Below are 14,137 nucleotides of genomic sequence, written 5' to 3' on the forward strand. Positions count from 1 at the left end.
GTTATTACATACCTTATTTTAGACCCACTGATGTCATCACTGGGCCTTTGTGCTTCGCTACACAACGCAGGCCGATCATGGCTGGTGGGAGAGGCCAGAAGGTTTCTCTAATTGGCTTTCTGAAAACATCACTGCACCCTGTACTCCTCAGGGCTGGATCTAGCCTGTCGGGTGCAGTAAAAAATGTCAGGAGAGCAGAGTATGCAAGTTCAGTAGGGCAGTATATAGGACACAGTAGGGCAGTGCAGAGGATAGGGTCAGCACTTTGCAGGGTAGCATACAGAGGGCATTAGTTTGTAGGGAAGTGTACAGTGGATTATCAGAGCAGTGTACAGGGGGACAACAGGGCAGAGTATAAGAGGTCAGCAGGGGAGTGTACAAGAGTCTGTAGGGCAGCATACAGGGGGTCAGCATAGCAGGGGACAGGGCATCAACATAGCAGATGACAAGGATCAGCTGGGTGGAGAGCAGGAGTTATCAGGGCAGAACATAGGGGTAAGTAGGGCAATGTACAGGAGTCAGCAGGGCAGAGGACAGTTGTTACAAGGGCAGAGAACAGGGATCAGCATGGCAGAGGATAAGGATCTGCAGGGCAGTGTATAGGGGTCAGCAGGACAGAGGACATTGTTCAGCAGTGCAGAGGACAGGGGTCAGCAGGACAGAGAGTGGGTCAGCACGATGGAGGATGGGGTCAGCAGTGCAGAGGAGAGGACAAGGGTCAGCAGGGCAGGTTACATGGTTCAAAGCCACACTCCCAATTCCCCCTCTTGGCACAAAAATCCCCCCCCTCCTCCTAGCACATAGCCTTCCCATTCCTCCTAGAACCAACCCCCTCTAAATGACCTTTTCAATTACAAATCATCCCCCACCCCCCCTCCTCCTCTACAAACCCCCATCTCCGCCACTCTTACAGGTGGGAACTCGCTACAGAGAGAGAGCGAGAGAGAGATGTGCTGTGTCCCCCCCCCCCGTTATAACAGCAATCCTTCGCAGAGCAAATGTTACAGGATCGCTAAATCGGACTGTACACAGATGGTTTGATTATCCACCCCCTATGTCCTCTAAGGGCTGTCGGCATTTCCCAGCAGAAGGAAATATGGGTAGGGGATGTCAAACTGTGTACAGTCTGATATAACTGCGATCCTGTGACATATGCTGTATGGAGGATCGCTGTTGTAACAGTAAGGAGGAGAGCACTGCACAGCCCCTACCTTCCCTTGGCTCTCTCCTCTGTGCCAATGTCGCCAGCCTGGGGGGCACAACTTAAATCTGGGGGGGGGCGCATCCTACCCCAGCATGCCCATCATTGGTTTAACTGGGAGGAATAGTGCCCCATCATTGGTATTCCTGGGGGGGGGTAGTGCCCCATCATTGGTATTCCTGGGGGGAATAGTGCCCATCATTGGTTTAACTGGGAGGAATAGTGCCCCATCATTGGTATTCCTGAGCGGGGTAGTGCCCCATCATTGGTATTCCTGAGGGGTAGTTCCCCATCATTGGTATTCCTGGGCGGAATAGTGCCCCATCATTGGTATCGGTAGGAGGAATGGTGCCCTGCTATTGGTGTTAGTGGGAGGAACAGTGCCTCATATCAGTGGGAGAAATAGTGCCCCAAGGACCAGGTACTGTAAAGGCAAAGGGCTGCAGTTTGGAGATCACTGGTATAATGAAATATCCTGTGTCATTTCTAACCACCAGCCTTTCTTTCTCTTAGACAATGGAATGGTGTGATGAAGGTATTTACCTACTGGCTTCTCAACCAGTGGATAAGTTCCAGTCCCAGGATGGGGCAGAATCAGCACTGCAAGAAATAGAACGGTTCCTTGAAAGTGGCACTGAAAACATCATAAAGGACTTGCCTACAGTTTTGGCACAGTATGAAGCAATTCTCAACTCGGAGTTACAGGTAGATGGCCAAAGTGTATGGGTTTTAGCAGATTCTGTTTTTTGCTCCTGAAATTCAGGATCGGTAATTTAATTTTGTACCACAGGAGCATGTCAATAAAGTGTTCCAGAAGCAGCAAAGTACACAAGAAATGTTTGAGAAGCGGAAAGGAAGCCTTCGAAAATTAGCTGCTAAACAGACTCGGCCTGTGCAGCCTGTAGCGCCTAGACCAGAAGCCTTTGTCAAGTCCCCCAATTCCTCTCCAGGTAAAGAAACACCAATCTCATTAAACATTTCAGTATACTTACCGATACATCAAGGGTCATTTTTGGTATTGTGGATATATAAATTGCACCAGCGTATTTGTTTTTTTCATTGAAAGTGGTTTCGTATTTAGAGCAATAGGGTTTACCTGATTCAGAGCATGAATAAAGAAGAGTCCCCAATACCCATAATTTATAAGACCACAGTAAAAATGGGAGCCAGAGGGGCCTACTTTTGAGGCTCTTCCTTGATGATATATCAGAAATCCTATGGACACATGGATTTTGCAAAGTCCTGTGGGTTTATGGGTCAAGAAATCCACATTGCCCACCATCATACCCTTCACTCTCCTCCCCTGCACATACCACCCTCCGTCTTACCTTCCACACTCCTCTTCTGCACATACTAAATGCTTCTTCACCATGGTTTTTATATCTCCAACCTTTCCCGTTCAGGAAGGGCACACTTTTGTAAGATAGCATACTTTGCGCTAACCTTTATTGGTAATATGTATCTACCACAATTCCCTTAACAATAGTATTTTGTGTCAACATCCAGTTCTCCAAAGGGCTTCAGAGCTCAGAGGTAGTCCTGAAAATGTTCTTCAAAGAAGAATGAACTACCGGAGAACAAAGGTAAGCAACATTTTAAACTTTATACCCCTTTTTTTATTGAAACTTTTTGTTTCAACAATGTATGAACACATTGCAAACAGCTAAAATTACATCTTCAGCATGTCAATGTTTAATTTTTTTGTAGAGTGAGGTGGATGGTCCAGTCAGGAGTTGTTCTGTGATGGAAGATGAAGAAAATCTGGCTGTTTTAAGAAGGTACATTATACGGAGTGTTCTAGTATGATAAAAATTATATGGATTGATGGCAATTACTCATCGAGGCTAAACCTATTTGAGTTTTCATTGGATCGTTAGAGCTCTGGCATAGCTATATTATTCTGATTGTAACTGTAGTGATGATGCATTTGAGAATATTGATTTCTATATAATAGTTTCTCTATCTGCAACTAAAAAAAAAGCCTTATGTTAAAAGCTGTTGAGAATGTGTGTCGTTTCTTTGTTTCCTAATTGTCTGCACTACATAGACAATAGAATTTTAGTTAAATTACAAGTGTGCTCAGACTTCGTACACAATATTTTGATGGTATATTGAGAGTTGGCAGGGGCTGATGAGGCAGCTGACTTGGGAGAGGAGGACAGTTACAGTATGACATCTGTAGGTAGGGAAGTGCAGTTGACCGTGTTCAGTGTTGATGGACACCATGACTTGGGCATTTACTAAGGTAGAATGGGGAAAACACTACCAAAGTCTTTGTCATCTGATATATTTATTCTTCTCAATCACAAACATCTTTCACCCTCTAAAGCTAGAAGGGGGACATCACTACTAAAAGCCTGCAAATCTGTAGCTTCCTATGTTGCATCTTGCCTGCAGCTTGCTAATTGGTCTATAAATGAGCACCACCACAGTACTGCAGTCCGACTTGTGGTCTACCTCCCTTTCAGCTCTCAGTACCTGACAAATGCTTGTGTAGTAGCACTGCCAATCTCAGCCATGTTGGAGATTAGAGGAATTTAATATAGAAAAATAATTTAGGTGAATACGTATATTTTTACTGGATATTTTGTATATACTGTATGTTTGGTGTTCCACATTAAAGTTGAAAGTTTAAGAGTACCAAGACATGAACTCTCATATTTTACACCTAGAATTTATCTTTTTTTCTTGAATGCATATATCATAATAATTATTTGTGCTCATCCTTGGTCTAGATGCTGATCTGGTTATTTTGTTTCCAGGCATGTCATGAATGAACTCATTGAGACAGAAAGAGTTTACGTTGAAGAACTTCTCTCTGTTCTTGAGGTATAAAGCAAAAAACTGTTTGCAATTTAACAAAATTAATAAAACTAAACTTGTTAATGCAATGTTATCATAGTTTTTTTTTAAGTTGGATTTAGGCTGCAAATATCAATCTACTGTATTTTTTTCTCTATCTCCCTGTAACATACTATAAATACCTGTTGATTTGGCTGGGAGATGTGTTGAATAGACACTTTCGTGGAGAGTGTAACAACACTCTGCCTTCCCTATTGAAACTACAGAAGTGTTGTCAACTCTGCAGCCATTTAAGCAGTAAAGATGCAAGAGTTGTGTGGCTAGCAGATTAGTTACTGCTGTTTTTGTGCTTTCATACTCAGTCACCGGGCAGCCATGCCAAGCTTCAACCTCAAATGTGCTCTAATAGAAGCCTGGCAAACGGGGTATTGTAGATTTTTCAGAAGCTTGCATATCTTGGGGAAATGATGTGCAAGAACTGCTGGATCCTTCCCATCTTCTGTGATATCCTGGTGTATGCACATACACAGCCAGATCCACAAAGAAGTTACGTCGGCGTATCTATTGATACACCGCGTAACTTCTAGGATGCGCCGGCCTATCTTTGTTTTGTATCCACAAAACAAGATACGCCTGAATGTGGTCTAGATCCGACTGACGTACGTCTTGGTACGCCCGGCGCATATTTTTACGTCGTTTACGTAAGGCTTTTTTCGGCGTAACGTTACCCCTGCCTCATGAGGCATACGCAATGTTAAGTATGGACGTCGGGACAGCGTAAAATTTTCCGTCATTTGCGTAAAACGTTCGCGAATAGGGCTTTGCGTAAGTTACGTTCACGTCGTCTCGGCATTGAGCGGACGTAATTTAATTTGAAAATTCGACATGATACTGAGCACGCCCCCCTGTTCCTCATTTGATTTAGGCGCGCTTACGCCGCTGTAACTTTAGACGCAAGTGCTTTGTGCTTTGTGAATACAGCACTTGCCTCTCAAAGTTGCGGCGGCGTAGTGTAACTACGATACGCTACGCCCGCTTAAAATTACGCCTATCTACGTGGATCTGGCCCACAGGCTTTAAAACAAGAAAGAGACATTTCTTTTAGATTCTATTGTCTTATTAGGCTCCTATTTATTCAATCATAGTCTTCTCTTTAGGTTTATTTTGTCCCAAACACAATCACATAAAAATAACTGTGTCAAATGGATAATTTTTTTATTATCTGCAAAACACAATTTCTGAAACAATTTGCTTGGAGTACAATATTAACAAATTGTGTTTTTTTTTTTTTTTAATCTTAAGGGCTATGCTGCTGAAATGGAGAGTCCCTTAGTAATGCACCTGCTTTCTCCAATGCTTCACAATAAGAAGGATGTCTTGTTTGGCAATATGGAAGAGATCTACCACTTTCATAACAGGTCAGCCTTTTACTTTACACTTTCTAGATGTTGCCCTAACCTTCCATTGTGGAAGCTAATACATTGTAAGTAACCATCAGAAATACATCACAAGCATGTTGTACATTCTCTGCAGCTTTGTTCAAGGGAAAGTTTAGTGTCTTCAGAGGTTTTCTAAATAAAATACATCAGCTACCAGTTAATATTTGTGTCAGGGCCCGGACTTGAACCTGGGACCTCTGCTGTGCCTGGCATCGACTCTTCTCACGGAGCTACCTGAGATGCCAGACAGTACACTGTTTTGATCCATTGGACAACCCTGCCTTGTGCCTTGACTTCTGCTGAACCTTTTGCTCCGCTCTTAACCTTCATGATTTAAGCCATGTCTCTGTGCTTCCTGTTTGCCAGAATATTGTGCTCTCTCCAGCCAGTATCTCACTTTCTTTCTTGCTGCCTTTTCTTTACTACTACTCATTACTGACCCTTGGCTTGCTCCTCAACTACGCTTCAGCTTGATCCCAAGCTGCAACTACTTGTTACCGACCTTTGGCTTGTTTACTGACTATGCTTCTGGTTGAACCTTATCTGCTACTGGACCCCGGGTTGCACACCTTCTGGTGGGGCGATCCTGAGGACTGCGACCTGGTACTAACTAGGGGTGCAACGGATCAAAAAACTCACGGTTCGGATCGTTCCTCGCATCGGATCATTTTTCGGATCGGCAAAAAAAAAAAAAAAAAAAAAAATTCCCCCCACTGTAATATCCACATCTCTCCCTCCCCCACTGTAATATCCACATCTCTCCCCCCTCACTGTTATATCCACATCTCTCCCCCCCCACTGTAATATCCACATCTCTCCCCCCCCCCCACTGTAATATCCACATCTCTCTCTCCCCCCCACTGTAATATCCACACCCCCCCCACTGTAATATCCACATCCCCCCACTGTAATATCCACACCCCCCCCCACTGTAATATCCACATACCCTCAGGCAAGACAGCCCCCCCCCCTCAGGCAAGACAGCCCCCCCTCAGGCAAGACAGCCCCCCCCTCAGGCAAGACAGCCCCCCTCAGGTAGTACAGAGTCACTTCCAGCGGTGTGTCCCACGGCCACGAGTGCAGGCTCCTCCTCCTCTGTGACTGTAAACAGAGAAGGAGGGCTGCTGCCGGGTGTACCAAGATGGCCGCAGGTCCGGAGCCGCGGCCTTTCCTAACAATATGGCCACGGCTCCGCAGGTAGGCCGAAGCCGCGGCCATAACATTAGGAAAGGTCGCGGCTTCGGCCTACCTCCGGAGCCGTGGCCATAACGTTAGGAAAGGCCGCGGCTTCGGCCTAGCTCCAGAGCCGCAGAAATCCGCAGGTTATAGTGTGTGCCGATCCGAAGGGGGTGACCCGTTCGGATCACGGATCACCTGTGATCTGTTGCAGCCCTAGTACTAACACACAGCTAAATCCATCTTCACCATCAGGAGCTCTGGTGAACACCGGCTAGTACTTAGACTCCGCACCTCAGATGAGCCTGCATTATTTGCCAGGGTGACCTGCCTGTATACCAGTCCTGCTGGTCGGTGGTCGTCCCTCTACTGCTATAGCTACTGATCTCTAAGCCTGACCCCTGATCATGACAAACTGTATGTGGAATATGTTAATATTTGAAAAACAGTTTGCCTATGTATAGTTTAAAATTATATATGTACAGAAGAGGACCCATATTGTCTGGTTACATATGCAGATATGCTTCCTGCTATGTGGTTTGCAGAGCCTCCTCAATGTTAAATCACTGAAGTGACCACCTCATTTAATACAATGCACTCCATGTGTGGCAGGTGTTTCAACAGTTTACAGACAAAATAGAGGCACTGAGCCACTGAGAGCGCCTGAAGTTTGCTAGATTACAAATCTCTATATTTATTCCAATACAAAAAAAAGGTAGATGAAACATGTTAAAATGTAAAGTGCTACTACTAGCAATTATTTTAAACATAAATATTAACCCAAAGTTTGGGTCATTTTTTTGCACTTCAAATACATGTGAACTATGCATGTTTCCACTATAAAAAAAAATAGCATTTTAACATTTTCTAATTTTCAGGTGTTCAGAAACTATTTTTTTCCTAAATAAATGCCAGATTTTGACCATTTACTAATTTATAGCAAAAGAAGCATGTATGAACCTTTATTGTTAATCCAGTACTGACTTTACATTTTCTTGTTAGGATATTTTTGAGAGAATTGGAAACCTACATTGACTTTCCGGAGCTAGTAGGGAGATGTTTTCTGGAAAGGGTAAGCATTTAACTTGCCGATAGACTGACAACTTTAATATGGACACTTGCAAATGACAATTTATTCACAAATGAATATTTGTGACCCAGGAATAAACAATTCTGCATTCAAGTGAACACAAAAACTTAAGAAAATTAGGTTGTTTGTTTAAAATGGCTGTGATGAAAGCTGTGTGAGGACTGCGATTATTGGCCTCCTCCTGAAAATGCAAGATGCCTAACTGTGTCTAACTTCAGTACTTTTGAGCCACATACCCAGAAAAAGTATGATGTAAACGAGCGAGTAAGTGTCAGGACTACTTCTCTCTATATAGTTTTTTCAGGTTAGGAACCCAGACAGCATTTTACCCAAAGTTTTAGCAAGGCAGTCATGAAAAAAACATTCTCAAAAACAGGGTTTAGCAATGGCACCCTCTATTTTTCTCTCCTGATGGATTCCTTTTAATGTACCAATTAAACAGAGGTATCAAACGAAAAAAACACTGTTTTCTCCTATGCAGATGGAAGATTTCCAGATATATGAGAAGTACTGCCAGAACAAGCCCAGGTCAGAGAGTCTGTGGCGTCAGTGCTCAGATGCAGCTTTTTTCCAGGTTACCATTAAGTACTTTACTTTAGCCTTGTAAATCAGATTTAAACTCATGGCACAACCTAATAATTTTTTGTGGTTGCAGGAATGTCAGAGGAAGCTCGATCACAAGCTTAGTCTGGACTCTTATTTACTAAAGCCTGTACAGAGGATAACAAAGTACCAGCTTTTACTAAAGGTAGATGTTACTGAAACTAAGCTTGCTGTGTTGTGTAATGTGCGAAGGGATGGAGACCTGCAGTAACAATTTGTCATATTTGTAAGAAACAATGTAACGATTTATGACTTTTATTTTTTAAGTTGAGTACACAATGAAGTATTCAACTTTAACATGTAATTTATAAAATAAAATATTAAAAACTTTTTTAAAATGTATCTAAAAAAAAAAGAAGAAAAGAAAGATGTCCCAATACTTCGTCTTTGCAAAGCTTACTGATTTTTCTAAGCAAAACGTCCAGCACAAGATACTTATCTGAAAATATTCTGTCTTCTACTCAGATCAGGTGACTTGTTTGTTTACCAAGACAAATGGAAAATGTCTGTGATTTGGCATGTATTAACAATATAAAACTTTTTTCATTCAGGAAATGCTGAAGTACAGTAAGAACTGTGAAGGAGCTGAAGATCTGCAGGAAGCTTTGGCTTCTATTCTTGGTATACTCAAGGCTGTCAACGACTCCATGCACCAGATAGCCATCACTGGTTATGAGGCAAGTGGTTACATTTTACTATTACTCATTTGGTTAAACAAACTTTAGAACCTTAACTTTTCACTGCAGCTTTAAGTATTTTAGGCATAGGTAGAGTTAAACACTCTAAACAAAAGGATTATTGCACAGGCAAAATATATAAGTGCAAGCTGCTGGCAACAACGCCACAGAAATAATCGTGACAAATGTGAAACAAAAATATTTTGCGCATGCGCCGTCCCGTGGACGTTTCCCAGTGCGCATGCTCAGAATCACGTCGAAACTACTCCCTAAGATACGTTGAATCACTGCCTACGACGTGAACGTAACCTACACCTAGCCATATTCACGTACTACGTAAACAACGTAAAATGCGATGGCTGTGTTCCCTGGTGCAGCCATTTGCATGGATGCTGCTGACTTACACCTGCTTTATGGGGCATAACTTTACACCGGACATACGACTTACGCAAACCGCGTATATTATGCGCCGATGCGCAAGTACGTTCGTGAATTGTCGTATCTCCCTCATTTGCATACGTGAATTGGAAATCAATGGGAGCACCACTTGCGGCCAGCGTAAATATGCGCCCACGATACGCTGGCGTAGGAAAGTTACGTTGGTCGGATGAAGCCTATTTTCAGGCGTATCTCGTTTTGTGGGCACGGCGCACAGATACGACGGCGCATATTTACACTTACGCAGCGTATCTCGCGATACGTCGGCATAAGTGCTTTGTGAATCCGGGCTACAGAGTCTAAGTTAGGTAATAGCAATATATTTTAGAAAGGTCCAACACAACCCAGCTATGCCCAGTGGGTAGTCATGCCCATCCAGAGCCACTTATGAACTGTAAAGCAATTGCTGTATTTGGACAGCAATCCAACATGTCAGCACAATAGTGCACCAATCAGCAAGGCTTTCTAAGGAGGGCAAGTCATGTTTGATCGCTGTACAGACACAGTTGTGCCTGCCTGAAGAGCAGCAATATTTCTGCAGCGAAGCCTTAGGATTTGGGGCTGATGCTGAGGAGAAAGAAAAGCAAAGCAATGAATGATACTGGCAATTGCAGCTTTTGGAACAATGTTAAGTTCAGTTCAATTTAAATTTCTTTATCATCTGAAAGGAAATATAAAGTAGCACGTGTGGCAGGATTGACTCTTTATTTCCATCTTCAGTTTATTCCATCTTGGTAATTTGCAATCATATTAACTTAAAATGTTACAAATGTATGTTGTCCTTGGTAAATAATCATCAATACCCAATGTTAATTCCAGGGAAACTTGAATGATCTTGGGAAACTTTTGATGCAAGGCTCTTTCAGTGTCTGGACTGAGCATAAAAAAGGCCATTCCAAAGTAAAGGACCTGGCAAGGTTTAAACCAATGCAGAGACACTTGTTTCTGCATGAGAAGGCTGTACTGTTCTGCAAGAAGAGGGAAGAGAATGGGGAGGGCTATGAGAAGGCCCCCTCTTATAGCTTCAAACATTCCTTAAATGTAAGTCTGTTTTCTCTGCACTATTATGACCATGCAAAGATATAACACGTCAGAGCATGTTAATAGTGATGATTAGATTTTTTTTTTAGTATACAACTATTTTAATAAATGCTTGTATGTCATAGGCAAATATTTTGTTAAGTAGCCCAAGTCATTTTTCTCATGCTTACCAGCCGCGATTGTGGCTTTGTTTACAATTGTGGCCCCAAATGTGACGTCATAACACCACGCCCGGGCCTTCGGCGGTCATAGAGAGGACTGGTGACTATCTGGTCACCGGAAATCTCTATCGTCATCACCCGGAGCGACCGATTCTTTTTCCTGGTCCCCAATGGCACGGGAGAGCCCGGAAAAGCAACGGATGTTGGCGGGAGGTGGGGGATGTCCCCTCCTGTCTCCTGTAAGAACAATCAAGCGGCGGAACTGCCGCTGTGATCATTCTTATGGCACACAGAATCGCCGGCTCAAAACGAGGATATCTGAATTATGCCTGTAGCTGCATGCATTATTCAGATATTCCCACTGAAAAATCAAGCATGTCATATAATGTCCTTGGGCTGGAAGTGGTTAAGCAAACTGAATTACAAAGAAATATTCTTTTATCTTGTTCAAGTTTGCAGATGAGAAGAAAACTGGTCACACACCGCAATTGTAATTCAATGAAACTTTATTTTTTCTTCAAGCATGGGACAATAGCGCAGAATAGGTTACAGTTGACATGTTTCACATGTAGGAGTGCTTAATCATAACGTTATGATTAAGCACTCCTATGTGTGAAACAGGTTATAGTTGACATATCCTGTGCTATTGTGCCATGCTTGAAGAATAAAGGATGTTTTATTGGATTGCAATTGTGTGACCAGTTTTCTTCTCACTTGCATGTCACTGTGGCAGCAAGCCAGGGTCAGCAAGGGTGAGTAATTATTTACATACCACACCTGAGCGGTATCTTGTTCTCCACTCTTGTTCAAGTTTGACACAACAAAATTCCTTGTTTAAATGGCAAAGGGGATGTAAACCCTTGTTTTCTTGTTTTTTTTTAAATGACAAACATGTCATACTTGCCTTCAGTGCCCCCATCCTCCTCTTCTGGGGTCCATCAGCAGTGCTGGTGGCTCCTCCCCGCATCAAGTGTCCATGTTGGAGAAACAATCTCCTTGGTGGACAACCGTGTTGGCACGCTCCCAAGTCCTGCATCTGTGTCCATTCACACAGAATGCAGGACTCGGCTCTGCCCCCCAGTGCCGTGTCATTGGATTTGTTTGACAGCAGTGGCAGCCAATGGCTGCGCTGCTATTAATCTATCCAATCAGGACACAAGACACCAGCTAGTGCTGGTGTACTCGTTCCCGGTTCGATCGGGGGCTTGGGGGGCTGCAGTACCATAGAAGGTTTTTCATCTTAATGCATAGAATAAAAAACCTTGAGGGTTTACAACCCCTTTAAATTGAGGTATAATGTTATTTGTAATGCCAAAGGTAATCTTTAATTATTCCTTTGGAAATCATGAAAGTATCTGCATCTATCTGTCTGATTACTAAAACGCTTCAACTTTCTTTCTTGTTTCCTAGATGTCAAATGTTGGAATAACAGAGTATGTAAAGGGAGACAACAAAAAATTTGAAATCTCTTACAATTTAAGAGAAGAAGTTTACATTGCTCAGGTAATGTTATTTTGCTTTCTGTTACTAATGTTTCATTAGAAACTTTAAATATGAACTGCACTCCTTGATCCCCTGATCATGATCCAGAAGTATGAACCCCCACACTATAAATTTGCAGTTCTTGGGCCCCATATCAGACCCATAAAATTCTCTAGGAAACCTTCAGTGTCTATGCAAAGGTAAATACAGAATAATACAACCAGGACACAGAGGTTAATGTAATTGAGATATGGAGTACTAATTAAATTTTAACCATTTGGGTAGCTTAGGTGAGAAGACCTTTTCTAAGTATTAAACACAATCCTTGTGAAAAACATGATGATTTGTTCAACTTGTTATGTTAACCACTTCCGGATCGCCCACCGTCATGAATACGTTGGTACTTTGAAGAGGAATACTATGGTGATGGCAGCAGCTAGCAACCATAACCCCTCAAATCCTCCTCAGATAAAAGTGGTCTCTGTGGCGGATTCGCCGCAAGATCACTTTTATCAGCGGCAGGAGAGAGTCCTCTGGTGCCCTTCAACATAAAAAAAATGTATTTTATTTGTTATTGCATTTTATTGTAAATATGAGATCTGAGGTCTTTTTAACCCCAGATCTCATATTTAAGAGGTCTTGTCATGCTTTTTTTCTATTACAATTAAATTAATTGAAATAGGAATAAAAGTGATTTTTTTTTAAAAGAACAGTGTAAAAAAATAAAATAAAAGGAGAAATAAATAAGATTTTTTTTTTTACAATTTTTAAACGTGCCGCGTCCCGCTGAGCTCGCGAGCAGAAGCGAACGCATACGTGAGCAGTGCCACATATGAAAACGGTGTTGAAACCACACATGTGAGGTATCGCCACAATCGGTAGACCTCCTCTGTAACTCAAAACATGCATCCTGTAGATTTCTTTAAACGTCGCCTATGGAGCGGGGGCAATTTTGAAGCGTGACATGTTGGGTATCAATTTACTCAGTGTAACATTATTTTTCACAATATACAAAAAAATTGGGTTAACTTTACCGTTTTATTTTTTTATTCAAAAAAGTGTACTTTTTCCAAAAAAATGCACGCTTGTAAGACCGCTGCGCAAATACGGTATGACAAAGTATTGCAAAGACCGCCATTTTATTCTCTAGGGTGTTTGGAATATATATATATATATATATATATATATATATATATATATATATATATATATATATATATATATATATATATATATATATATATATATATATATATATATATATATACAGTATATATAAAAATGTTTCGGCGTTCAAAGTAATTTTCTAGCAAATAAAACTGTTTTTAACTTGTAAACCCCAAATCTCAGAAAGAGGCATGGTCCTTAAGTGGGGAAGCAAATGTAGACTACATAGACTGCTACAGCACTATTGCCATAGAGCAAAATCATCATGCAGTAACTGCTTGGCATCTGCAGTTTGTAAATTAATGTTTTCATACTCTGTTTCCTATGCTGTTGGAATGTTACACTATAGTACAGCTGTGAATAGGTGGTGCACATCTGTGTATGCTCCTAGTCCTGAGACTGAGCTGTCGATTACAGGTACAGGTCTCAAGTTAAAGAAAAGGAACCAATCTGCATGTTGACCACAATGACAGCCAATCACAGTGATCCCTAGCATTTTGTTTGTAAACGTTTCTCCAGCCTGCAGATTGCACTGGTTGAAGAGATACTGTTTAGTGCATTACTGTGTATAAAAAATGATTTGTTTAAAACAGTTGTGTATAAAATAATCACATGGGAAGGAAAGAACAGACCGCAATAAAAGCGTATTAGGCCCCGTACACACGACCGAACATGTCCGCTGAAACTGGTCCGCTGACCAGATTCAGCGGACATGTTCGGTCGTCTGTACGTCCGACCGGACAATTTTCCGGGGGATCGGACAGGTTTCCAGTGGACAAATGTTTCTTAGCATGCTAAGAAACATGTCCGCTGGAAGCCTGTCAGTCGGACATGTTCGGTCGTCTGTACAGACTCACCGG

At 42.1% G+C, this 14,137-nt stretch overlaps 1 protein-coding gene across 7 annotated transcripts in view; it reads left to right on the forward strand.

The window, feature by feature from the left end:
* MCF2L (MCF.2 cell line derived transforming sequence like) overlaps positions 1–14,137 on the forward strand; it is a 358,322-nt gene that overhangs the window by 321,987 nt on the left and 22,198 nt on the right. For all 7 annotated transcript variants that reach the window (XM_040336241.1, XM_040336236.1, XM_040336235.1 and 4 more), the window contains 12 exons: positions 1,715–1,906; positions 1,992–2,151; positions 2,708–2,784; positions 2,909–2,979; positions 3,964–4,030; positions 5,306–5,421; positions 7,621–7,690; positions 8,190–8,282; positions 8,364–8,456; positions 8,863–8,988; positions 10,246–10,467; positions 12,039–12,131. In XM_040336241.1, the coding sequence (XP_040192175.1) occupies positions 1,715–1,906; positions 1,992–2,151; positions 2,708–2,784; positions 2,909–2,979; positions 3,964–4,030; positions 5,306–5,421; positions 7,621–7,690; positions 8,190–8,282; positions 8,364–8,456; positions 8,863–8,988; positions 10,246–10,467; positions 12,039–12,131 (1,380 nt within the window). The remainder of the gene's footprint in view (positions 1–1,714; positions 1,907–1,991; positions 2,152–2,707; positions 2,785–2,908; positions 2,980–3,963; positions 4,031–5,305; positions 5,422–7,620; positions 7,691–8,189; positions 8,283–8,363; positions 8,457–8,862; positions 8,989–10,245; positions 10,468–12,038; positions 12,132–14,137) is intronic.

The sequence above is a fragment of the Rana temporaria genome, chromosome 2, assembly GCF_905171775.1.
Source record: "Rana temporaria chromosome 2, aRanTem1.1, whole genome shotgun sequence".
NCBI classification, from domain to species: domain Eukaryota; kingdom Metazoa; phylum Chordata; class Amphibia; order Anura; family Ranidae; genus Rana; species Rana temporaria.